The sequence below is a fragment of the Rhizophagus irregularis genome, chromosome 31, assembly GCF_026210795.1.
Source record: "Rhizophagus irregularis chromosome 31, complete sequence".
NCBI lineage: Eukaryota > Fungi > Glomeromycota > Glomeromycetes > Glomerales > Glomeraceae > Rhizophagus > Rhizophagus irregularis.
This window is the reverse complement of record NC_089459.1, coordinates 2,045,088-2,071,476: the sequence shown is the minus strand read 5'-3', so window position 1 is coordinate 2,071,476 and position 26,389 is coordinate 2,045,088. Positions and strand designations below refer to the sequence as shown.

The window sequence follows — 26,389 nt, the reverse complement described above, 5'->3', positions numbered from 1 at the left end:
TTTTTTTTATTGTTACATTAGAATTCTATTTATCTTTGACATCTTTGACTCATTTCTTTAACAGGATTGAAATGAAATTTTGTATAAAGGAATATCGGCGCAAGTTTACCCAAGTTTAGACATTCTAATGAAGTTACTCAATGTGTAACAATGAATTTTTAGTTTATGTATAAATATAAACGAAAGATATTGATTTGGCTGATTAGTACTTTCTTATTTGTTTCATTCATTTTGAAAAAACGAAATTTTCCGTTCCTTGAGTATTTGTTTCGTTGCGATCCTTAAATTTATAATAAAAAAGAACGATACGATAAATTGGTATCTTAAAATATGGGCATAAGAAAATTAAAAAATATTCAAATTTTTTAATCAGAGAATACCCAACCTAAATTCAAAAAAAAACGTGAGAATTAGTAATTGCAAAACCTTTTTTTGATCTGAAAAAAAGTCTCGTCCAATCAAATTTTACTTTTTTTGCATTTTAAAAAAAATTAAGCCTAATATCCACATTTATCTATATATAGTGAGATTAAAAAAAAAATTCCTCCTCTGTAGTAATAGATGATAATGGATCCACCATTTCGACCGCATTACTTTTCAATTCTTGAGCTAGAAAGCGATAGGAAATTTGTCTTTATAGATCACCCTGACCATGGTCAACACCGTTTCCCTCTTCCAACAAAAGAGGAAATTTCCAAAGACTATTCTTATTATAGCGAACCCTCAAAAAAGAAATGGATTAATAGTTTTATGATTTTTCGCACTTATTTGCAAAAATCAAAACAAAAACAAGATTATTTAGTCTTGGGCGAAGTCTCCAAAATTGCTAGTGATGCATGGTCTTTTGCAGCTCCAGAAGTTGTAGATGCATGTGGCGAACTAGAAACAAAATTAAAAGAAAGTTTTAGATATAAGAGATTTGTTCCTTATTCAAGCCACAATCCTAAAAAACCGAAAAAAAACAAATCTCCTTCTAAGAAAGAATCAAGTTCACCTTATGCATCGGCATCATCAAGAGGCCAAGCTTATTACCCTTCTCCTCCAATGATTACTACTCCTCCTCCAATGATTGCTACTCCAATATTTTCCGATCTTATCTTAGCACCTAGTGTATACCCATCTATGTATACACCTCTTGCAACACCATTGTACATTCCATTTGATGCTTCACAAATGAATATGCCTTCATTGACACTCCCACAATCATTATCTTTGGAAGAAATGACTTCAATGTTTTCAGATAGTTTGGAACAAAATCCATTATCTTCTTTAACTCCTTCACAAATTTTCAGTGGTTTCGATCCAAATTTTCTTGGAAATGGATTCAGTTCACATTCATTACAATTTCCCGAAGAAAGATTAACAGTTATTAATATACCATCAAATGAAGCAGCTACTGAATCTGAAGTTGCTTTGACGGAAGCGCAGTCAACATGGAATTTTGAATCTTCGATTTTACCTGAAGAGCACCAAACTTGAGATCTCTAATGTTATAAAGTAAAAAGTTTCCTTTTCGAGTTTTCGAAACTCTTTAATTTATATCTCGTTTTTTTTTATTTCTTGCTTCTTTAGTAATCTTTATTTCTTTGCGTAAATATATGACCACATAAGTTTGCCAAAATTTTGTTCCTCTTTTCTAATATTTGCTTAATATGGGACTGGTTTCCCTTGCTGTTGTGCAAGAATGAATGTTTTTATGACAAATCTATAAATTGGGTTCAATTTTAAATGTTGCTTGATTTTATTATCATAACTTCAATATCACCCTTACTAGGTTATTTTAATAATTAATACATAGATATTTTGTACAATAGAATTACATTTTTAAATTAATTCTTGTAAATAGATTTCATTTCATTGTAATTATGTTTTTCGAAGTATTTCTTAAAGATAAATCAGATCATTTTAGACCGACCATAAACTTGATTTCACTAAGACCAATTAACAAATCAAAACCTATATACTATGAACAAATTCTCATAAAATTTTAATAAAATTTTCAATATTTTATATTTATAGACAAAAATGCATTTATTACTTAAACAGTAAGGATTAAAATTAATTTTGAATTTCCAATCTTATTATTGAAGTACTTCTAATCTTTTAAAATTGGGATTTTTTTCAGCATTTAGTGATCCAATTTTAATGAATTTTTTTTTGTATTATAACTTTTATTGAACTTTACAATTTTAAAAAAGTTTATTAAAATTGGACTACTGGATGCCAAGATATTTGCAAAAAAATGATTTTTTGAGTTTTAGTAAAAAATAAGTGATTTTGACCTTATAACCTATATTAGATATTCAGAATCCTGTAGTAGTAGCCAAATACATTTGATAAAGATTACATTTAAACAAAAATACTAAAGAATATACTTGAAAAAAGAAATACAAATACAAAAAAGAAAAATAAAATCTAAAATAAAATAAAATATATATATATATATATGTAAATTAAAATAAAATAACAAAAGGTCCAACAACTTTCTATACAACTAATTTTAAAATTTGAATAAAAATATTTATCTATTACTAAATTATATTAATTCTTCAAACTTTTTAATTTTTATATAAATATTATATTAAATATTTTTATTTATCCTTTAATATTTATTTGATTTCTTATTTTCATTATAAAATTTTCTTTTTAAATATTCTTCTATTAATTTTTAAATTTTATTATATAAAATTCTTGTTTTTTTTCTAACAATCTTTAGATGTGGAAAATTATAATAGTACTAGATATAGTTTTTTTCTTTCTAATTATAATGCTTATTAGAACTTCAAATAATACTAAAATAACTTAAATTTTATATAATAAAAATTTTAAAATAAAATATATATTATTAGATTCTTTTAATAAAAGAAATCCAATAATAGTAAATTTAGGTTTTTAGTATTGACATTGACTAAAATATTGTAAAAAGAATATTTTTTTACTTTTCTTTATTTAAAATATTTGACTTATTTTGCAATATTTAAATTCTGATAAATCTAATATAATGTTTTTAAAAATTATAAATCAAATTATTGATTCTTAAATTAATAAAATTTAAAGCCAAAAAATTAATATAATTCTATATATTTGAAATCAAAATTAATTATAAGATTTAAATAAAATTAAATCTAAGTTCTTTTAATATTATTTAAGATCTTAATTTATTATATAATCTTTAAAATTTATAATATATATTAATTTTATTTTATTACTTTTACTGTTTTTTATAATTGATTTTTTTTAAAAAAAAATACTATAATCAAAATTATTAAATTGGATTTCTTTAAAAGTATAACAGGTTATATATTCTAAATATTTTGCAAATTTTAAGAAGTCAGTTAATATTATATATGAATTTTTTATTATAATAAAAGGTTTAAAAACTTGTAATATACTTATATATAAATATTTGAAAGACTAAAAAGCAAAAAGTATCAATTTTAATACAACTCCATAATATGAAATTCTATCCAAATATTGTTAATTTTGTTTTTTTAAAAAGATTTAATAAATTACAATCTAATAAACTGGATTGCAATTTAAATTTAATCTATTTATAATCTAAGAATTTTTAATTATAGTTAAATAGTTTTTTCATATTGTTAATTGCATATTTTAATATAAAAATAATTATTTATCACACAAGATATTACTACTGTTCTTTTATTATTCATGTTACATCCTTCCTTTTTCATTTTTCATATGTATTCTAGGAACTTAAAATTATTTTGTTGTAAAAAATCTATTTTTCACCCTCTTTAAATGTCATATGCATTAATTCTTGGCAGCATTACATAATTTTGTACAGAAGTAATTATGGGCAAAGAAATTTAATATACATATAACCACTAAATAATATAATTAAATAATACAGATAATACGTTGCATTTATAATAAAAAAAAAATTATAACAAATAAGATAGCAAGTAGTAAAGAGTTAATTTCGTGTATTAATCTTATTGAAAATTCCTATTAGTAAAGTCAAACTCTAATATGTCGTTATTTTGAGTTTTTAATATATATCGAATATCAGGTCTGAGTATATATATTTTACTAATAAGATTGTAATTATTTAATCTAGATTTTAATAAGAACTTAAAATCTACGATATATTTAATATATTTTATTTAATTTGAACATTTGTAGAACAAACCACATGATAATAATATTAACTTTAGCTCAGAATATTTAGAATATTTCCAATTGATAAAACCTTTTTTTTTTTATTTATGTAGAAAAAGAAATTATAAATCATATGCGTTTTAACAAATATCAATAAAAAAATTCATCCAGCCACAAATGTGGTAAAAAAATATAAAAGATACATATGAAATAAGTACTTTTTTAAATAACGACTATATATATCTATATTGTTTAGAATTTCAATTTGAATCATTAATCAATGCCAAGACTCTTTCTTTCGTCAATTCCAATAAATCATTTCCACCATACCAAAGAGTGTCTAAAACCCACTCAGCAGCTAAACCAACAGCTCTAACCAAAGCAACAATACAGACTACGGCGAAAATAACGCCAAATACCAACCCCAATAATAAACCAATTCCGCTTCCCATCATTGATAAAATAAACGGAGTTCCAAAACCTCCAATTGCTGCCAACATTCCAAAAATAACAGGTCCAATAAATAATGAAACGAATGCTGCAAATATTAAGGCACATAAGTAGAAATAATGCCATACAGGGTGTTCATCTCGTAATTCTTTTGGATGCGTCAAATAATGTATTAAACCTTTGCCAGGTCCTGAATTCTTATATTGATCTTCTGAAGACCTATTTGGAACTAACATGCCAACAATTTTGTCTTCCATTTTCTTTCGATTTTCAAATGGGTTCCCGATAGATTTAATTGTTTCTGAAAAAGAAAGATAGATTAGTTGGTCATAAAATTAAATCCATCCATTTAACATTATCACCTAACATACCCATATCTTCATTAGCTTTAGTCGGTTTAGTTGTTGTAGACATTTTTTTTTAAAAAAAAGGGGTGAGCTAGTATTTGTGAAGTAATTCGAACCGGAAATTAATTAAATCAATAGGTTTTTTTTTTAAAAAAAAAGAAAAAAAAAGAGATGAAAAAATTAGAATTATTTATAATAAATTTTTTGAGAGAGAGTTGAGAGTTTACACATATGCCGTCATTTGAATACCGAGTTGATCTCCTTGTGAAAGACACATGATTTTCAATATCATAATTAAATAAATTTTCTTTTTTTGAATCAAACGTATTTCAGGTGATTTAACCTGTACAATTACATATTACATATCAACTTATTTTTTCGCGTGATTATTGAATTATCTGGGCGCGTAGCTTGAAGTTTTCAAACTCTCAAGTAAAATAAATTAATTTATTGCATATATGAAATGTTTATGCATTATTATATTTAGTTACTCACTACTTCATCTGACCGTAAACCTTAAATATTTCTTTCACACCCCCTTTAACAAACAAATCTTCATATGTGTGCACTTACTTATTTACCGAATTTAGTTTTGTATAATTCACAGCAAATTTTTAATCGCCACAATACGCCACAATACATTTTACATACTACCGTAAACAATTTGTCCATCACATGACACTTATATATAATAAATGAGTTTATTAAGTAACAATAATGATAATAATAATAATATATTTAAAAAATAACATAATAATAAATCACGAGAAATTCAAAAAAAATATGGAAATGGGAATTTTTGTTAAATGTAGTTGTCTATTGAAGAGACCTTCATTCGTCATCTTCTTCTGCCTCTTCTAGCCATTTCGCGAAAGGTTTAGCCTTTTCACGAATTTCTTGATTAATTACTTTATCGACGTTAGCCATGGAGACATTTCTTTTAAAGAGACCTTTATATTTGGAGGAATTGGCGGCGCCTCCAATCCAAGCTTGAAAGACTTCCTCTTCAAGTAAATCATTCTGATAGTAATTCATTAAAATAGCACCAAGAATCTTGCTTTCCAATAACTCTTTACGTTGAGCAAGAAGTTCTTCGGTAGCTCCTAATAAAGCAAGCTGGTCATCCGCACTTGTAACAAACTAAATCATGAATATAAAGTGAGTTATACAGTTTAAATACAAAATTTTATTCATAAAATCAAATTACATTTACCTTTTGGAATAACTTTACTCTCTTGTTAATTTGCTTTTCAATATCAACTTTTTGAAGATCCTCAGGGAAGAGATTAATAATAAGATATTTCAGAACTAGATCAGTATCTTTCGAAATCCCAAGTTCTTTAATTTTCTTGTAAACATCGTTGTTTTTAGCCCCTGGGTTTTCTTTTATCCATACGTCAAGTGATTCATGAGGTTCAAGATCATCTTCCATGTCGATAGACAAGTCTTTCAAGCGTTCAGCGACAGCTTCTTCAGAAGTGTCAACGGCCCAATTATCGTCGTCTGCAACTTGATCCGCAGTAGGGAGTTTGGAAGCTTCAGCAACAATATGTTTGGTAAACTCGTCTTCAGATCCTTCTGCTGAATCACCTCTAGTTGGGGATGTGGGAGATTCCGCTTCTTCATCTCCATTTTTTTTACTTTTCTTTTCCTTCTTACCTTTACCTTTGATTGGGGTGGGTGGATGTTTCAAAATATAGGTAACAAGTTTGTGACGCATATCAACTTCGGTTCTTTGACCGCAAGCTTTGCAATCAAGGATGATTTTCTGATGTGCATTTTTACCGGTAATGATCTATTAACATTGAATATTAAGTCAAATAGGTCAAATAGGTCAAATAGTTATATTAAACATTACAATAAGGTATTATTAACATACCAAATCAGTCTCGGGATTACTACAACCACCGCAAAGAACAAACTTTTTTATGAAGACATCAAGCAATTCTTGGAGTTTGGGTGCATCGTGTGCACCATTTACGATGTAACGATCAGTTTTTTCATCAGTTTTAACCTGAGCCCCAAGTTCACACCCAAAAAATTTAGTTGGATCTATACAAACAATAAACATTCAAGGTTAATATTAAAATAATATTAATTAGTTGCTAATAAATACTTACAGGTCGGAGGGCGACTCAAGGAACGAGCGATATCAGACATATTAGGGACAACAGTTTTGATTCCATTACCTTTGCCTTCAATCTATAGATCAAAAAAAAAAATATATATATATATTTGATTAATAATAATTGTAATTACTACAAATTATTAGAAATTAGGATCGATTTATCAGTCTTGTATAAAAATATAACAATCAAAAAGCCAGTAAATTATTTAATAGAAACTTAACATAAAGCAATAGACCCAATTACTTTACCTTTGAAATAAGTTTGGGCATTTTATATCGATAAAATCGATCCCTCTCATTTCCTCCGATATTAAGGGTATCCATGATTGCAAACTTTAATTTTATAACGCTAGTTGAGAGTACAAAAAAAAATAGCGATTTAATTGTTATAATATAGTATGCTACCCTAGTAATTTTGAGAAAATCTTTGTTTTGGAATTATTAATTTCTTACGTTTATTTTTCTGTAAACGCTTTCTAAAAATGTGTTGACGCTGCTTTTGATGTCTGTTTTCAATTGATGAACAAAACATGAAGCGGTTGGTTAACAACAATGCTGTTAAATAAAAGAAAAAACGGCCTGTTGTTTATAAAATTTATGAAATTTTAGAATAAGACGGAAAGAATACGCTTTTTATTCTGGATGGCTTGATGATGATAAATTATTTTTTTTTTGTATTTGTAATAAATGATGGGATCCTGTTTACTCGAAACTTTTTAGTTAATCTTCAACGCACGTGACTTCGCATATAAACGTCACCTACTACGTCGATTATAAATTTTGTATAGTTGCGCGAGATTTCTTAAAACCATTAATTATTAATGGTGAAGAAGTGTAAGTGGTAAAGATTTTTTTTTTTGTAATTTGAAGTTTCTAATTAATTATCTTTATAAAGATTATTGCGATTATTGCGATCGTTCCTTGACTGATAATGCTGAAAACAGAAGAAAACATCTCGAAGGTGTTCAACACCAAAATAATGTAAAACTTCACTATGATTCATATAAAGGTAAATATATTTTTGATTCATTAATTCATTAGTAGTTTATCATGCTTTTTTTTGTGAATTAAAAAAAGCTAAAACATTTTTTCATAGATCCTGTTGAATTATTAATTGAAAATAGTAAGAATCCTACTTGTAGAAAATTTAAAGATGATGGATATTGCCCATACGGATTAAGTTGTAAATACTCCCATGTTCCAAAAGGAATCGATTTCACATTCGTTGATCCACACTGTAAATAATAGATTCATTTAATACTTTTTGAAATTTTGAAATTTTGTTCTGATAATTTTTTTCGTTATAGATTACTTGGCGCATAACCCGCATCTCCTTCAACGACAAACTAATAGATTTAATATACAACAAGTCTGGAATCGACCGAGTCAACCTTCTGTTCAAAATGTCAAATATAAATTACCACCGGGATTGCCTAAAAATTTACCACCTTCCTTAAGGCCACCTCCGCCAACCGGCTACGATTTTTCCCATGCTGCACAGTGGGATTAAAATGATTGCAATCAAAAGTTATATGCTCAAATCAAAAGTATTATGTTCAAAAGAAATTTTACATTGCAGCATAAATATATTGATCAAAAGGTATCCATTGCAAATCCTTTAGAATATTATTTATTGAGTATTTAACAGAAGTGCAATGTTATATTTGCATCATGTAGGCATTTTTTGAATTCTCAAAGCCCTTACTCGCTTATAATATTAGTCGACCAATTATACCTTTATAAAATGTTACAGAATTGTTTTTTCTGTTGAATAATGATTAGATTGGTAACTCAACATCGTTAAGAATAATATTATTAACACGGTATGAAGGAACGTGATATTAAATAAATTTCATAGTATTTGACTGATCTTTGGAAATAAAATAAGATATAAATAGTTGATGGTGTATGAGAACATGAATGCATGATAGTTAGGGAAATTAACATTATTTCGAGGTCTTAATTATATGTCTATGTTAACCTCCAGTACTTACTCGAGTGTTGTCAAACAAAATGTTGATTTAATACTAATGATGATCGTTGGACATTATGTGGGAAAAGTTAATTTAATAACAATTAGAACATAAAATCACTTGCAAGTTGTTTGAAGGGATATAAACGGGGTCCCATCTTTTTATTTACTAGAATCTGTATTACAAATATTTGTTAATTAATAAAAATTGTCAGTCGATCATTATCCCAATGTGGACGCGTTTAGAGTGTTAAAGTACTTAATAAATAAATATGAAGTTTTTGATTGTGGTTTTTACGTATTGTTTGTTCCTTGTTTAAACTAACATTGCATGCAAGGTATCAGATAGAAATAGACGGAATAATTCGGAAAATGTGATAGACAACAAATTTTTATATAAATAGGTTGCTATCTGACGATCCTTCATATCATATTCTATTTTTTGTGACAAGATTTTTGAAAACCCAATTTATTGAATAAAAAATATGCTTTCCGCCAAGAAACGAAATCAATTATTAGAGCTTGATCTTTCTTTAGAAAAATTGTCATATGAGATTCATTCTTATTCTTCGTATACTTCTGCATATTATCCTCGCAATATTCTGGAAGACAAACCTTTGGAACAGTCTTCCAGGTGGTCAAGTAATTGCAATAATGAGATGCAATATATTATCATTAAACTCGAAACAATGAGCATTGTTCGTATCCTTTTTTTTGTTCATTAGGAATTAATAAGATTATAAATTCAATTATTTACCCATAACCAAAATTCACCCAATTATGTAAATGTCAGATAGCATAACGTTTGGAAAATTTTATAAAGGTGAGTTCATACTTGATTCAATCGCATATATTCATTTAAAAAGCTTACTATCTTTTTGCGTGTTATTTGTTACACAGAACACATATGTAACCTCAAAAAGTTCAAGGTTTACGGAGGGTTAACACCGAACAAAATGGATGAATTACTTAATAGCGGTAGTTGGAGAATTTTCATATTTTTTCAATTCTTAAAAATAAATTGTAACTTGTCATATTAAAACTCTAGAAAAAAACAAAATAGTTTGAAATGTATATATATATTTTTTTTGTTTATAGGATTACGGAATGATGAGTTTCCTGAAACCTTTCGACTCAAATACCGAGCAAATAATGTGGTTTGTATGACCTTAAACTATTTTTATCTTCCAATTAAATTATTTGGCAATTGATTTATCTCATTTATTACATATAGCTATTACCATGTCAATATATCAAGATTGTTCCACTTGTTGCATACGGACCAAATTTCAATTTTAGCATATGGTACGTTGAATTGAAGGGAATACGAGATCAAGAAATTGTTCAAAAAGCTTACTATGATCATATCACTGTAAGTTGTCACATTTACTTATCACGTAAATTTGTATAAGTAACTTATTCACGAAACTTGAATTTTAGTATCGAGAAAATGAGGCAATACGTCTTTGTCTAAAGCATTTTCGTCAGCGAAATTATTTGGATGTTTTTAATTTGCTTCAATCAAAAACCAATTTACTCATTGAAGACCCTTTTTTAACGGAGCTATATACACAGCTTGTTGTGAATGGTGACTTTCAGATGGCTGAAGATAGTATGACTGATGCTGCGGAAAAAGGGTTATTTGAGGAATATATTCGGAGTTTTGAATATAAACTTCAGTGGACAAAAATTGAAGCGACAAATGCCGGTACGTTTCATTTTTTTTTTATTTCATAGCGCAACATATCGATAACTTTTGTTTATCATGTTGATTATTTATTGTGGAATGAAAGACGGTGATTCACCTTGTATAAGAGGAGGGCATCAAATGTGTATTGATGTTGAGGTATGTGTACTGTCTAATATAATTTTTGAGCATCGAATAATTTAAATAACTTATGATGCTTTAAATAGGCAGGACATATATATTTACTTGGAGGATGGAATGGGACGAAAAATTTATCCGATTTTTGGGTTTATGATGTGAATGCAAGAATCTGGAACCTAATTAGCTGTGATACCAGAGAGTAAGTTAAGAGGTAACATATTATTACATGATTGACAATAATTCTAATTGAGGGAATTATGTTTAGGCAAGGTGGTCCAAATCCAAGGTCAAACCATAGAATTTGTTTAGATCCTAGTGCAAAGCGAATTTATGTTCTGGGACGATTCATTGGGCGTGATATGCGTGCAAATGCGAATTATAATTCCGATTTTTATCAGTACGATATAATACATAACGAGTGGGAACAACTTTCAGAGAATACATTGGTAAGAATTAACGCTTGGGATTTTTTTTAATGATAATTTAGATTAATTTTTTTTTTAATTATTTTAGTTGGAAGGTGGACCAGGGTTGATATATGACCATCAAATGTGTATAGACTCTGATAAACAAATTATGTATGTTTTTGGTGGTAGAACAGTTCATCCAGATGTAGACCAGTTTTATTACAGCGGATTATATAGTTATGATATTATGTCAAAGAAATGGAAATTAATCAGGTAAAATATAATATTTATGAATTTAATAACTTAACAATTATAAGAACAATAATAATTTTTTTTTTTTTAATAATAGGTCTGACGAAAAAGATCCGATTTATTTCAAATCACGTATTGGCCATTCGATGTTATTGGATCAAACTGAAAGATTATTATATATAATAGGAGGAGATAGAGATAATAAATTTTTAAGGTTTGCCTCATGATTGACTTTAGGGTAGGCAATAACTAGGATTTATCGAATTTGTTTTTGATATTTTATCCTATTAATTTTTTTTTTTTGTACACATGTATACACAATAGTGACTTTTATATTTACGATATTAACGCGGATTCGATATATGAATTACCTGCTGATTACGCAGCCCAAGATGATCAGGATCTAGTAGTTTTTACTCAAAGAACAACTTTTGATATCGATACAAAAGAATTTTTCATTCTTGCTGGTCTTAAAGATAAAAAAGAGAAAAAGGCATCATCAGTTAAGAATGCATTTTGGGCCTATGATCTACGTATGGGAAAATGGACAAAATTATATCAAAGTGAAAATTTTGATCAATGTTATTGGGCAAGTAATGAAACAACAGAACCACGTCCAAGACATGCACATCAAATGGTTTATGACTACGTAAATAAAGTTCAATATTTATTTGGAGGAAGAACTGTCGAAATAGAAACTTCCAGACAACAAAGATTGGATGATTTTTGGGAATTACATTTAATCAGGTAATTAATAATATTTTTTTTTTTTTCGGTTAAAATTTTATAAATATTTATGATTTATATGGTTTATTAAATTTGGATTTAACAGGCCGAAATCTGAGGATTTGTTAAGAAGAATTAAATTCCTAATAAGAAAACAAAAGTAAGTAAACCAATTTACAAATTTTGAAATAATTCAAATAATTCAATAATTCAGTTTTTTTTTCTCATAAAAAATTGTTCTTTTATTTAAGATTTCGAGAAATATGCTTCGAAAGTGATTCAATTAAAGCACTTAAATATCTTCAAATTCAACTTTCTCAAGTGGTTGATCATTCAAATAAAGATGAAAGTTTAGAGTTTCGTGGATTATCAGCAAGTTTGTTCAATAAAAACAAAGGTAAGTTAAATTACACACTGATAAAGAGAAATAAAATGTAATTAATTTACCTATTAATATTTTATTAGATGAAGCTCATGACACCTTTCAAGAACGAACTGAATTATTTGAAAAATTATTAGAATTTTTCCCCGATGAAATGAAACAACCAAAAGAAAATTTAATTGATTTAATAAAAATTGAATAATTATAATGGGTATTTTTTTGGAGGAGGGAAGAATCTTAAGATAATAAAGATAAGAAGTATAAATCGGACAATTTTTTTTTCGTTTGGTTTATTATAATAATTATTTTGATATATTAAATGTAAAGAGAAATTATATATGTACAATTAAAAATGTATTAAAATCTACAATTTTTTAGCTCTAATTATATCACGTGAGAAATTATAATTATTTAAAATGATAATTTTCTGTAAAAAAAAAAGAAGGGATTCTGATTTTTCAAAAAAAATGACAATAATAATTAAATCAACAGTACAACAATTATTAAAAGAAATAACCAATAGAAGGATAATTCGTAAAGAAATTAAACAAATATTAAATTACACGGAATATTCAAGATGGGATTTAGGAGTATTTTTTGTAGGAGATGAAATTAAAGAATTAAATTTACGTTATAGAAATATTAATAAAGTAACTGATATATTAAGTTTTCCATTTCATCAGGTAAAAAAAAAAGAAAAAAAAATACTTTTTTTTTAAAAATATATATATATATATTTTTTTTTTTATTTTAATAATAGGCGATTAAACCAGGTAAATTACCAACTCCATTAACATCTGAACATAAAAATCTTGGAGATATGATAATATCTTTACCATATATTATAAAATGGTGTAAAGAACATGATGAAAATGTTAAAAAGAGATTACCCGTTTTATATACACATGGAATTTGCCATTTAATTGGATATGATCATGAGGATGACGAAGGATATGAAATGGTAAATGTAAATGTAAAAATAAAATATTTTATAAAAAATTTAAAAAAATTTTTATTTATTTATTTATTTATTTTGAAAAATATAAGATGAATAAAAAAGAACAAGAAATTTTGAAAAAATTTTGGGATTGGAAAAAAAGATGTGATGGTAGTGAAAACGAGAGTGAAAGTGAAAGCGAAAGCGATGACGAAAATGAAAGAGATTGATTCATTTAATTCATTTAGGAAAAAAAGTATCATTTAATTAAAAAAATAAATTTAACGTAAAATAAAAAATAAAAGTATTACATATATAAAACGCGCATTGAATACTCATAATTAATGTAATATTCATATAATATTCATATAATATTCTCCTCTTAGTCCTCGCTCTTTTCCTTCTCACTCCCCTCATCTCTTCCTCATTCAACCTTCTATTAAATTCTCTTTTCGAACAAATTTATCATGAGTCTTTTTCAAAATATCTACGGAATTTTTTAAATATTTAAGATCAGTTTTAGATAGGTTAAGAATATCATCATAACCTCCTGTTGTAATTTGACTCATTTCAGTACTTAAATCATATAATTTATCTTCATAATCTATTAAAATCTTATTAACTTTATCTAAATGTAAAGCAGCATTATGTAAATGTTTCATAATATCATTTGTAATTTGAAGGTCAACTTTTGATTTAGTTATTTCAACTGAATTTGATTTAAAATCAACAATAAAATTTTCAGCTTCTCTTATACCTTCAATAATATATTTTTCAGTACCATCTCTAGTATTTTCAGCATCTGTTACACTTTTAATTGTATCTGCTACCATAATACGAAATTCTTTAATTATATCAGCTAATTTATTTAATCTATTACTAAAATATTTTATATCACCATATTCTAATTTTTCCAATTTTTTCATCATAGCATCAATTTCTATATCAAAAGCTGTAAAAACAAAAGAACCTTTACGATACATTTTACGTAAATCTTGACCTGCTATCATAACTTTTTCTCCAAATAATCTTAAATTTGAAGCAATCATTTTTCCATTATTTTTAAAAGCTGGACTTCTTTCTATCATGTTTGCAGCACGTCGGCATGATACTGTATGTGCCATAATCGCATCCGAAGCTAAGAGATTAAAGGGATTTAAAGGGATTTAAAGAGAATAGAAATTAAGGGATTTAAAGAGAATAGAAATTAAAGGGATTTAAAGAGAATAGAAATTAAAGGGATTTGAAGAGATTAAGGGATTAAAGAGAATAGAAATTAAAGGGATTTAAAGAGATTTAAAGAGATTAAAGAGAATAGAAATTAAAGGGATTTGAAGAGATTAAGGGATTAAAGAGAATAGAAATTAAAGGGATTTAAAGGGATTTAAAGAGATTTAAAGAGATTAAAGGAATTTAAGAGATTTAAAAAGATTAGAGATTAAAGAGATTGAAGAGATTAAAGGAATTTAAGAGATTTAAAAAGATTAAAGAGATTAAGGGATTAAAGAGAATAGAGATTGAAGAGATTGAAGAGATTTAATATTAGAGAGATAAAGATTATTGAAGGAATTAAAAAGATTAAAGTGTTAAAGGGAACGAAAAGAAAAAAAAAATTGGTTTGCAATACAATATACATACCTGGAAGATCAATTGTATTGATTTCACTAAAGATATCATTTGTGGAATCAGCGAATTTTTTTATAAAATAAGATGGTTGAGAGGTTGGAATCATCTATATTTATTTATAACATTATAACAACAATTTTAACCATCTTGAACATCTTGAACATCTTTGACAACAAAAAAAAGAAAACATATCAAAAACTTACAAAATAAATGGATAACAAAATTATGATAATAGTAAATGATAATAATTTGATTTGAGGAGGATATTGAGAAAATTTATTCCAATAAAGAATAGAATTTTTTTTTAAACGATTTAACAAACAAGACATTATTACGAAAATATCATCATCCGCTTTAATTCCAATATCGGATGAATTATTATTATCTTGTTTAGTTTCTTCTTCATTAAATTCTTTAGAATAATGATAATGATATACTCTCTTACGTTCTTTAAGATCAGTTTCAGTATTATTAGCCTATTAAAATTAAAATTAATAATTTGTGATGTTAATAAAATATAACAAAGTAAATTTTTTAGCAAATTTTTAAAATGAAACGATTATTTACATTTTTAGTCATAAATTCATCAAATCCTGCCATCATTATTAAAAGATTTCAGAAAAAAAAAGCAAAAAGATGATGAGAGAAAAAAATTCTTTTGAAAAAAAAACCCCCCCAAAACGTTAATAATCTTTATAAACATATTATTGTGATAATATTTTATATAAGCAAAAAGAAAGATTGTTATACTGTTTTTGATAATATTAAAAAAATATTATTATTATTGATGAAACATTATTATTATTATTATTGATGAAATATTATGAAACATTATTGATAAAAGAAACATTACATAACTTAGAAAATATTCCCAATATGTGAAATTTTTTTCGTTCTTGTTATAAAAAAAATGATTTAGTAATCGTGACAAGTTTATTTATTTTTTTTTTTTCACATGAAATACATGAAATTAATGGCTTATCTTCTAAATAGAATAATTGCTAAAATTGAATCGACTATAATAATAAATCTCTCTATGAAAGAAAACCCTTTGATCTAACTGATCTAACTCTAGTTGAATTTACTGCGCCTCAACATTATTGGGTGAAAGAATAAAAAATATTGGATACCTGCTCATCCAATCATCCAGTTAAGTAGTTCTAAATAGGTGAATAATGACCGCATCTAATAATGATCTAATATTCATTGTCTACTAAAACTCCATAGTCCTAATCGACTGGCATTGGATGAATTTGAAGAGATAATTTCAAAGAAACTAAGTATTTCGAAAACGATCTGATTCTTTAGGTATGAATGTTGCGAATCTACGCGTTCTCAAAGTAAACTGTATAAACAGTAAATCCTATTATTAAACGGGTTGTAAGTGAATAAAGATTGAATTCAACATTTATTAACACTTCTTTGATTCATGATCAAAAAGTCATAACATAAAAAAGAAATAAATTTGAATCATACTAATTTTAAGAATATCAAAACTTACAATACATCACTCTACTTTTTGCACAATTACTTCTAATTTCTGTATTTCTTAGATCAACCAATTAAAATGTTAGATTTTTTTTTAAAAAATAATCAAAGAAACTATATAAAGTAAAAACGGAAAAATTGATAATTTTAATATCCGACAATCATCTTTTAAAAATAACGTACTTTTAATTTTAACCCATTATATTTTGTGTTTGACGGAGTTCATCTTGTGGCAAATGACCGAATATAAATATAAGTAATATAAATAAGTAAATCAAGTTCAATAATACATAAAAATATATGTAATAGAATGTATTGATTTTTTTTTTAAAAAAAAAAAAAAAAAATTTCTAATACAAAGTAATATAAAATATATAGATTCGGCGATTCTCCGATAGACATCAGGTAATGAGAATGGCGCAGTAAACTCATTATTGGAATTAAAAATTATAAAATTAAGAGTTTAAGGATATCATCATCTAAAGATTCTAGATAAATTTTAAGAAATTAACAATTGTTGTATTTTACATATAATTTTTTAATACTTGAATGTAATTTTTTAATACCAACCAAGTGTATAAAATTTTAATATTTAGTATACTAAGTGTAATACTAAGGATACTTAAGCGTAATACTAAGGATACTAGGTATAAATAATGTCGTGTTCATTTTAAACACGTATAAAATGTATAAAAGATAATAACTAAAAAGGTACTATATTGTATGTACAATAATCTTTAATCTTTTTAACGCCAACTTTCGTGCCATTTTTTAAGGGAAATTTTAACAAAAGTCCCTTTTTAAATTATATTTTAAGTAAAAAAAAAAAGATAGTTATAATAAATATAATTTATATTTTAAGAGAGAGAAAAAAATTAAAAATTTTTTATTTTTTTTTTAAAATGTTAATACGATATAAGGTTTTCATTGTGTCAATCAAAAAGTACCATAATACCTTCCTTATACTGAAAATACGTTTTCTTATCTGTATAACATGCAAAAAAAAAAAAAATTTTTTTTTTAGATCGGGGAATTTTAAGAAAAAAAAGTTGATTTGCTACTATCTTTTTACCAAATCAAAAAAAGCCGCGATCTAAGCAAAAAAAAAAAAAAAAGCCACGATCTAAATTTCACTAAGCCATAATCTCTTTCTTTTTTTTTTTTTCTTTTTCAAATATGTGACAAAAAAATTCCCGAATTTTTCGAATATTCCTAAATACGGTTAAGTCATTGCTTACTAAATTAGGGAAAGTTTGATTAAGTAACATAAACAAAGTAACTAGAAAAAGGCATACGATAAAAAATAAAAATGATTATTCATCCAATTAAATGAAAAAAAAATAAAAAAAATAAGACTCTTTTTTAATCCTGCATGTGTCTGTTATTATTCTATTAAGGCACAATATTTCATAAAAGGTGCACAGTCATTTAATTACTATGAGTACAAAATGTAAATAAATTTAATGTACATAAAAATTCTCTAAACCTGGTAAATTAAAAACTAGAGAAATTTTTTTTTTTTCCTTCTTAATTTTACTACATTACATTAATTCATAAAGTTGTTTCACAATGTATGTAATAACTTGCAGTTTTTTTTTTCTTTTACTTGCATCTTTAAAGTTTTGATTTTGGTAAAGAAGTACAATGGTAAAAATATAAATGGAATTAATTAAAAAGTTGATCAATTACAAAATATATTTTTTCTTTTTATCTTGATGTTTTCATTTTAGAGTTTACTTAAAGTTTTGGTGACTAAAGTTTAATTAGAGTTTAAGGAATAAAGTTCAATTCTTGTAATTCCTGTGCAATATATAAAAAAAAAATAATTCAATTTTTTAACGGTTTTCCCCGCATAATAAAAAATCAGGTGATTATTAAAAGATTCGATTCCTAGAAAAAATTTAAAGAATGTGCGAATGCACATGATTTTATATCTTTTGTGCTCGCTAATAAGTGAAAAGGTGGAACGTAAAAACTCAAATTAATTCATCATGATTATATAATTTGTAAATACTTATGCAATAGCTTCTATGATTTATAAAAGAAGTTTTTTTACTTTAAAGAATCCTGAAAAAGAAACCTAGAATATACATTCTTAAACTTACATTTGAAACAAAAAGATTATTTTATAAAGACTCCATAAAAGGACTTGTTTTTACGCCTTCACATGTTAATTAATCCAAAGAATAAAAACAATCAATCTTTGAAATTTAATTATTTTTATACGCATCCAATTAGCTGTAATGGGGTCCATTGTAAAAAAGAAATATTATTTTAAGAAGAAAAAAAAATTTTTTTTTTCCCTTACTATAAAAAGATATAATGGAAATAAGTACTAGATTAAAAATAATGGAAGTAACCTAACTCTAATATTTGTCCCTGCATATTACTTACATGCTACAACATTTGGTTCCCGTTCCCTAGATTCCATGCTATTAATATTGTCCCTCCCCCTTTTCCCGCGCTTATATACAAATAAATTTTAATTAAATGTTTGATAAGCTTTTTTTTTATCCCCTTTCTTCCCCCAAAAAAATTATTGAGGGGAAAAAAAAAAATATTTTTTGCATTCAATTCACATAAATGTTTTTCCACGAGTTCATCATAAGGTACTAACAAGTTTTTCTCTTCTTTTCTTCTCAAATACCTTGGAACAGGTTTTTTTGTTTCATGGATATTATTTATTATTCAGGGGATGAATTATGAATGTATTAACGGAATATTCTTAAAATAAAAAAAATTTATTTTTTATTTATTTATTTATTTTTTTTTTTGTGAAACTAACAATTGATAATCTAAGCTTATACCATCCCCATGGGAAAAGAAATACAGTGGCAGTGTTGGCAGTGTTTGAGGGAAAAAAATGTGATTGTATAAATTTTATTTGGTATATTGTATATTGTATTGTATATTTCGCGTAAATAATTTTTTGTAAACGCGAGGTGGCGCAGATGATCTTTACTTGATTTGGATTTTAATTTTTCTATCCGACGAATTTTAAATACAGGCTTTTTTTTTTATTATTATTATTTTTATTTTTTATTTTTTATTTTTTTTTTATTTTATTTTTTTTTTTAATTTGAGCTGTAAAAGGTTCTCAATATTAAGGTTCAATGGAAAATAATGGATTATTATATTATGAATTAAAGAATGAAGAGGCGTAAATTTAGGCGTTAAAAAAAAAATTTTTTTTTTTCCCTTATATAAATTAAATTATAATAGTTTAGTATAAATAATAGCATAAACATGAAAACTTTCTCAATTGTATACCACCAACATCAATGACGTTATTTGGTGTGTTTGTTAAACGTTTTTTTTTTTTTATTGATTTTCAACTTGATTGTTTCCAGGCGGTTCAGGCGGTTCCTGGGGCAAAGGAATTCGCCGGCATAAATAAACCAATTGCATATTTGCATCATAACACAATCATGAAAAAAAAGATTATTCTTGGGGGTGTTTGTTTATCACTTTGATCATTCCTTAGATGGTAAAGAAGTCACCCTGAAGTTTTTTTTTCCTAAAGTTATATAAACCCCCTCCTTTTTCATCCGATAAAAATTCGGCGGCTGTTCGCCCATTATAAAAAAAAAAATAATAACCGTGTAAATATTATCCCTATATAATGGGTTCTAGTTAGCACTTTGAAAGTAAATTATTTTTCGTCTTTGAAGGAGCTAACAATTAGTATATTAATTTTCCCTTCCCCCTCCCCGTCAAAAATGTCAAAAAACAAAAACCAAAAAAAAAAAAAAATAATTCCATCCATCCGTCTAGCATATCCCACTATAATTATTAACGAAACAGTTGCTTTCTAATTTTGTAAGTAAAATTAATTAATTATTTTTTATAAATAATTTGTAATAATTTGTAATATTTTTTTTTTATGTTTTTGTATTAAAATTAATTATTTATTATTATTAATTAAGGCAACTATATATTAAATTAATTCGAAAAAAAAAACGAAACGGAAAAAAAGTGAATTCTCTAAAAAAAAAAGATTCTCTTCCTCCACCACCACGAAATTTCTCCGATTATTTTCAGAATCAACAATGTTTGAACAAATTTGGGGATGGGAGATTTCTTTTTAGTTGAATTATTTTCTGTTCGATATATATTAATTCTGTGTTCAACCACGTATACAAGTCCTCCGAAACATGAATTAATTCCGTCACGATATCAAAAACAACCGAATCGGATATAACTTGTGAGAGCACAATCAAAAGATTAATTTAGATTATTTTTTTTTTCTTTCGGTATAAAGTAACCTCTACCACTAAAAACCCGTCGTTCACCGAGTGCAAATATTCACGAATCTCGAGACTTTGAGACCTCTTTATATTGTGAGACGGACACATTTTTATTATTATATAACTTAAGACGTCTTATCTAAATGTCTTACTGGATGATTCATGAACGTGCATGTGAGATGGACCATTCTGTGTCAGGAATTTCGAATTTTTTTTTCTCGACAAAAATGACGATTTAATTTCGAATACCTAATTTATACCGTGTTTCGATTTCGTATAATTATTTTTTTTATTTGATTCGAAATTTACTGGCATCTTTTTAAACCAATCCATCAATATTTTGCGACTGTGGTTGGTAGGGGTTATTATACCGACTCTATATAATAGAGTACCCTTAAAGGGTTAATAACATTTATTTTCGAAAAAAATTTTTTTTCATCAACGCGTTACAACAAAAAACAATTAAAATTTTTAATAATCCTTGCGAGATGGTGGGATTGCTTTTTCAGGATGGAAATTAATGAATCGCTTCTTTTTTATTATTTTTATATTCCCCGTTTTTTTTTTTCTGTGGGTATAACTTTTTATTTTATACCACAATCTATCCAACCGGCCTTTATTTTACTTTATTCGCGTATGGGCTATACTGCAATTTAATTCGCCTAATTTCAACAACTATCGATATTTAAAAACTTTTAAATCGTTTAATATTTTAAAAATCAAAAATATTTCCATATTTAAAAAAAATATTCCATTTTAAAAAAATATTCCCATTTAAAAAATATTCCCATTTTAAAAAAAATATTCCATATTTAAAAATATTTCCATTTTAATCCCATTTTTTGACATTTTTAGACATTTTTTTTGGACAATTTTTTCAATTTTTTCTTTAGTAAATATTTTTTTTTCTTTATTTTAAAAAATCATTTCGGACTTTTTTTAACTTTTTATATTCACGTCATCAACTAAAACGATACCAAAAAAAAAAACTCTGTCGTGAAAGAAAAAAAAAAAAAAAATCTTTTGCAGGCGAATGAAATTTTTAAAATTTTTTATATATATAATGAATTTTTGTAATGAATTTTCTTTTTTTTTATTATACATATTTTTTCTTTTTTGTTATTATTATTTTTTTTTTTATTAATCCGGACAACCAGAAAATATCATTGAATATTTTCATTTTTATTTCATTAACCTTGTAAATTTCGTTTTTTTTCACATTTTTTTTTTATACACTATATTACATATATATATTTACTTTATATTATTTTTTTTTGTAATTTTTTTTTTTTTTCGCGACAGTGTTTTTTTAATAATAATATTATATTTGTTTTATTTTATAAATAACGAAAAATAAAAACCTTTTATGTACATAAGTTTTTCCTATTAAAAAACAGAAAAGAAATTTTTTTCCTTGTTTGTTTAAAAAAATTAAAAAATTAAAAATTTTGATTTTTTTTTTTTGAAACGTTATTATAATTAAAAACTTGTTCTCTCCGTTGATCATTAACTTAAATCGTTTCTAATTGATGCGATTGAATATTATTATATTAATCTAACAAAATTTAACAATTTGACATTGCATGTGCTATTCCTATTAAAGCCACGTGGCAACCCTTGGCGAATTACTGGCTATATATATATATAGAATACTTTTTGTCGTAAGGTTTTTTTTTTTTTTTTGTTTCAATTTTCAAATTTCAATCTTGTCAATTACTATAGACTACATAAAGTCAAACTAAATAATTCCCTTACTAAAGAAATACGTAAGATCAGGGCTACAACATCTATATAATACCCACTTCAACACATTCATTGATCTAATATAAATTTTAAAAATGCTTATTAAACCTTTCAATCCATTTTACTTGAAAAACAATTCAACAAAATCTACAACTTTAATAAAAAATTTACAATGTCGTTCTTATGCCAGTAATACAACCTTAACTTTATATAATAAAAATAATAATAAAAATAATAATAGTATGATTGATGTAAGGGATTTTTCATCTGAAACAATTGAACTTATACGTTATAGATTAAATTCTTGTAATAAATTTAATTATAAATTTAATTATGATACTACAAACAAAGTTAGAGAAGCTGCCGTTTTGATGGTAAGATACAATTGATCTTTTAACCTTTTCGTAAATTATATATTAAATTATATATTGATTTCATATATTGATTTCATATATTGATTTCATATATTGATTCATATATTGATCTTTTCGTAAATCATATATTGATTCTCATATATTGATCTTTTCGTAAATCATATATTGATCTCATATATTGATCTCATTATATTGATCTCATATATGTAAATCATATATTGATCTTTTTGCAAATCATATATTGATCTTTTCGTAAATTATATATTGATCTTTTGTGAATTATTAATAAATTATGTAGCCTCTTTGCGTTGTGAATGGTAAACCAAGTGTATTGTTTACGATAAGAAGTATGCATTTAAAAACTCATACGGGTGAAGTAAGGTATCGTATAAAAATTTTATTACTCTAAAAATCAAATCAAATCGAAAATTAAATCAAATCGAAAATTAAATCAAATCGAAAATCATTTTATTAATTCATCCGATCTCTTCTTATGGTCGTCATTAATGCTTTTCCCAATCTTATTAATCTCATTATTCAAATTCAAATACTTGTTTCCCCATCTTAATCTCACTATTCAAATTCAAATGCTTTTTCCCAATCTTATTATTCTTCCCAATCTTATTAATCTCATTATTCAAATTCAAATACTTGTTTCCCCCATCTTAATCTCACTATTCAAATTCAAATGCTTTTTCCCAATCTTATTATTCTTCCAAATCTTATTAATCTCATTATTCAAATTCAAATACTTGTTTCCCCATCTTAATCTCACTATTCAAATTTAAATGCTTGTTTCCCAATCTTATTATTCTTCCCAATCTTATTAATCTATTCAAATCCTGTTATATAGTTTTCCCGGAGGAAAAAGAGATTTAACAGATCCTTCATTGGAATCAACAGCATTAAGGGAAACTTATGAAGAGATAGGTATCCCCCCTTCTCAAATTGATATACTGGGACGAGATTCAACAATGCCAAATAAAGACAGAACAATGAAAATATATCCGTTTGTTGGATTTATTAAATATCCAATTGATATCAATAAAATTAATTTTAATCATGATGAAGTATATGGTGTATTTAGCGTTACTTTAAAGGAATTATTAAATCATGATAAAAGTAAATGGGGAAGGTTTAGTAATTCAAAACTTAAATATCCCGTACGTATTTATTTTATTATTTAAAAAAAGGGAATGGAAGATATTTTGTTTAAAAGAAAAAGTTTGAAAATATTCTATATTTTTTATTTATTTATTTATTTATTTTTTAGATATTTGAAGCACCAAATGGATTTGAAATTTGGGGATTAACTGCATTTATATTGGATAGTAATGTATCTTTCAAATTTTTTAATACATCTTAAATATATATCATATTTAATTAATTATTTTTTCTTTTTTTTGTAAATAGGTGTATTGCACAAGATAAATCCTTAATTGAAAAAAAAGAGATCGGAAAATAAGTAATTAGTATTAATCAATTTAATTTATTTAATCTAATTTAATTTAATTTAATTTAATTATTAATTATAATACAATAACTTACTTTAATAATTTTTTGATAATACATAATTTACATCATCATCATAGTTCAATGGAATGATAACTTGGAAATACAAAATCTTCATCAATTATTTTTCTTAATTGATCAATAATAAATTTTTCTAATTTTCCAACATTCTTCAAAACTAAAAGAAAAGTATTAATAAAAAAAAAAGTTAATATAGTTAATATAATATATATAATATATGTGTTAACTAAACAATTCATTGATCATTATTATTGTATAAACCTTGTTTTTCTTTATCCCCTATTTCAGATTCGATATAAACTTCTTTTAAATGACTTTTAAAAAATATTTTTTTTTTTTTTAATACATTTTAAATTTAAAAACACATACACACTTTATAGATACCTTTCTTCGGGATTCTTTGGTTCCAAAAAACAAAAATTAACTCGATTTCGTAGATACGCGACAACTGCTGTAGCTAATAATTATCAATAATTTCAATGATTTCCAAGAATAATTTCCAAGAATAAATAATTTCCAAGGTTAATTTCACAGAAATAATTTCAATGGATAATTCACAGAGATAATTTCAATGGATAATTCCAAAGATCCCAATTATAATTCACAAGGAAAATGAAAAAACCAATGTCCATCATCATTCTTCCTTTAAAAAAATTACAAAATTACAAACAATTTAAAAAATAATAATCACCAGAAAATTCAAATCCAGTTATAGTCAACCTAACGGGTAAACTCATAAACATTAAACTAGGATAATTCATATATAATTCTGTACAAATAACCATTTTCATATTTCCTTTATATGATACTTCTATATGAATTTGTGCATCAGTATCTTGTTTTAATGGTACTTCTTCTCCTTCCGAATTTGAAGGTTCATATTGTGTTTGATCATCTATTTGAATATTGTAATCTTTATAATCTTCTCTTAAATGTAATGGAATCTCATCATTTCTTGCTTGTTCTCGTAATCTTTGTTGTTGCCTTTGATAATTTAAATAATCTACTGATGAATCTGTAACAATTGATGGTGAAATGATGGGCGTAATAGGTGTTATAGGTGTAGTTGTAAATGATGATGACCTATTAATAGGCGGTATAGGTGTAGTTGTAAATGATGATGACCTATTAATAGGCGGTATAGGTGTAGTTGTAAACGGTGATGACCTATTAACAGGCGTTATAGGTGCAGTTGTAAACGGTGATGATCTATTAATAGGTGTTATTGGTGTAGTTGTAAATGATGATGACCTATTAATAGGTGTTATCGGTGGTGTAAATGGGGATGACCTATTATTATTGTTATTATTATTGTTAAGCGGATTTGATCGAGTAAAAGATGACGATGAATTATTATGGTGAAACGTTCGTTGTTCACTATTAACTACACTTTCTCTCGTTCTTACTCTTTCAACTCCAATTCCACCTCCTATACCACCATTTCCATTTCTTACACCACTTCCAACTCCATTCACATTTCCACCTGATTCTGACAAGTCAGATTTAGCATCAACATCTACAACTGTATTATCAGGCAAATAAAATTCTGGAAAAGGATCTGTAACATCAATAATTTCAATTGACGGCGGTACCGTACCAAAATCAAATTCTGATATTTCTATATCACCTATAAAAGAAGGTTTATTATTTGAAGTTCGAAATTGTTCGTTTATTATATCTTGAACTTTTTGTGCTACTTGTTTATCAAGTTTATCCCAAAATATATCAAAAGACATTAATATAATAGATAAGAGGGAAAAAAAAAAGAAGAATGATAATGAAAGTTTGGAATGATCTGATATTTATATTATGATTTTCGAGTCACCGATC

General features: G+C 25.7%; 8 protein-coding genes across 10 annotated transcripts; 4 read left to right on the top strand and 4 right to left on the bottom strand.

The window, feature by feature from the left end:
* Positions 1 to 567: 567 nt before the first annotated feature.
* Positions 568 to 1,826, top strand: OCT59_022583 (uncharacterized protein; the record flags this gene model as incomplete). 2 transcript variants are annotated; one of them, XM_025316123.2, is made up of 1 exon in its annotated part: positions 568 to 1,826. In XM_025316123.2, one exon carries the CDS (start codon positions 568 to 570, stop codon positions 1,477 to 1,479), a length of 912 nt encoding a protein of 303 aa, XP_025181229.2. In that variant the 3' UTR covers positions 1,480 to 1,826. The 2 variants fall into 2 exon arrangements, with proteins under 2 accessions (XP_025181229.2, XP_066006285.1); XM_066144864.1 differs by having other exon boundaries at positions 625 to 1,826.
* A 2,359-nt stretch (positions 1,827 to 4,185) lies between these two features.
* OCT59_022582 (uncharacterized protein) lies at positions 4,186 to 5,166 on the bottom strand. The gene is made up of 2 exons (XM_025316124.2): positions 4,941 to 5,166; positions 4,186 to 4,870 (listed from the first exon to the last, which is right to left on the bottom strand). The coding sequence occupies exons 1-2, from the start codon at positions 4,981 to 4,983 to the stop codon at positions 4,380 to 4,382; spliced, it is 534 nt and encodes a 177-aa protein (XP_025181230.1). The 5' UTR covers positions 4,984 to 5,166; the 3' UTR covers positions 4,186 to 4,379.
* A 416-nt stretch (positions 5,167 to 5,582) lies between these two features.
* On the bottom strand, positions 5,583 to 7,732 carry OCT59_022581 (uncharacterized protein). Its single transcript, XM_025316125.2, has 6 exons — positions 7,498 to 7,732; positions 7,294 to 7,393; positions 7,037 to 7,118; positions 6,796 to 6,968; positions 6,130 to 6,711; positions 5,583 to 6,056 (listed from the first exon to the last, which is right to left on the bottom strand). The coding sequence occupies exons 2-6, from the start codon at positions 7,366 to 7,368 to the stop codon at positions 5,748 to 5,750; spliced, it is 1,221 nt and encodes a 406-aa protein (XP_025181231.1). The 5' UTR covers positions 7,369 to 7,393; positions 7,498 to 7,732; the 3' UTR covers positions 5,583 to 5,747.
* A 1,769-nt stretch (positions 7,733 to 9,501) lies between these two features.
* On the top strand, positions 9,502 to 12,813 carry OCT59_022580 (uncharacterized protein; the record flags this gene model as incomplete). Its single annotated transcript, XM_025316127.2, has 15 exons — positions 9,502 to 9,718; positions 9,810 to 9,839; positions 9,917 to 9,994; positions 10,115 to 10,173; positions 10,251 to 10,388; positions 10,457 to 10,724; positions 10,810 to 10,862; positions 10,931 to 11,043; positions 11,110 to 11,290; positions 11,358 to 11,524; positions 11,601 to 11,717; positions 11,828 to 12,250; positions 12,336 to 12,389; positions 12,481 to 12,626; positions 12,695 to 12,813. 15 exons carry the CDS (start codon positions 9,502 to 9,504, stop codon positions 12,811 to 12,813), a joined length of 2,163 nt encoding a protein of 720 aa, XP_025181233.1.
* A 239-nt stretch (positions 12,814 to 13,052) lies between these two features.
* On the top strand, positions 13,053 to 13,862 carry OCT59_022579 (uncharacterized protein). The gene is made up of 3 exons (XM_025325413.2): positions 13,053 to 13,294; positions 13,372 to 13,572; positions 13,659 to 13,862. The coding sequence occupies exons 1-3, from the start codon at positions 13,079 to 13,081 to the stop codon at positions 13,776 to 13,778; spliced, it is 537 nt and encodes a 178-aa protein (XP_025181234.1). The 5' UTR covers positions 13,053 to 13,078; the 3' UTR covers positions 13,779 to 13,862.
* OCT59_022578 (uncharacterized protein) lies at positions 13,603 to 15,834 on the bottom strand. Its single transcript, XM_025316128.2, has 4 exons — positions 15,742 to 15,834; positions 15,378 to 15,650; positions 15,187 to 15,280; positions 13,603 to 14,686 (listed from the first exon to the last, which is right to left on the bottom strand). Exons 1-4 carry the CDS (start codon positions 15,775 to 15,777, stop codon positions 13,977 to 13,979), a joined length of 1,113 nt encoding a protein of 370 aa, XP_025181235.1. The 5' UTR covers positions 15,778 to 15,834; the 3' UTR covers positions 13,603 to 13,976.
* Positions 15,835 to 22,592: 6,758 nt separating this feature from the next.
* OCT59_022577 (uncharacterized protein) lies at positions 22,593 to 24,787 on the top strand. 2 transcript variants are annotated; one of them, XM_066144862.1, is made up of 6 exons: positions 22,594 to 23,026; positions 23,325 to 23,407; positions 23,880 to 24,189; positions 24,300 to 24,357; positions 24,440 to 24,498; positions 24,619 to 24,787. In XM_066144862.1, the coding sequence occupies exons 1-5, from the start codon at positions 22,748 to 22,750 to the stop codon at positions 24,463 to 24,465; spliced, it is 756 nt and encodes a 251-aa protein (XP_066006284.1). In that variant the 5' UTR covers positions 22,594 to 22,747; the 3' UTR covers positions 24,466 to 24,498; positions 24,619 to 24,787. The 2 variants fall into 2 exon arrangements, with proteins under 2 accessions (XP_066006283.1, XP_066006284.1); XM_066144861.1 differs by having other exon boundaries at positions 22,593 to 23,026; positions 24,300 to 24,787.
* Positions 24,173 to 26,331, bottom strand: OCT59_022576 (uncharacterized protein). Its single transcript, XM_025316131.2, has 5 exons — positions 25,251 to 26,331; positions 24,944 to 25,016; positions 24,821 to 24,873; positions 24,575 to 24,716; positions 24,173 to 24,460 (listed from the first exon to the last, which is right to left on the bottom strand). The coding sequence occupies exons 1-4, from the start codon at positions 26,293 to 26,295 to the stop codon at positions 24,613 to 24,615; spliced, it is 1,275 nt and encodes a 424-aa protein (XP_025181238.2). The 5' UTR covers positions 26,296 to 26,331; the 3' UTR covers positions 24,173 to 24,460; positions 24,575 to 24,612.
* Positions 26,332 to 26,389: the final 58 nt, after the last annotated feature.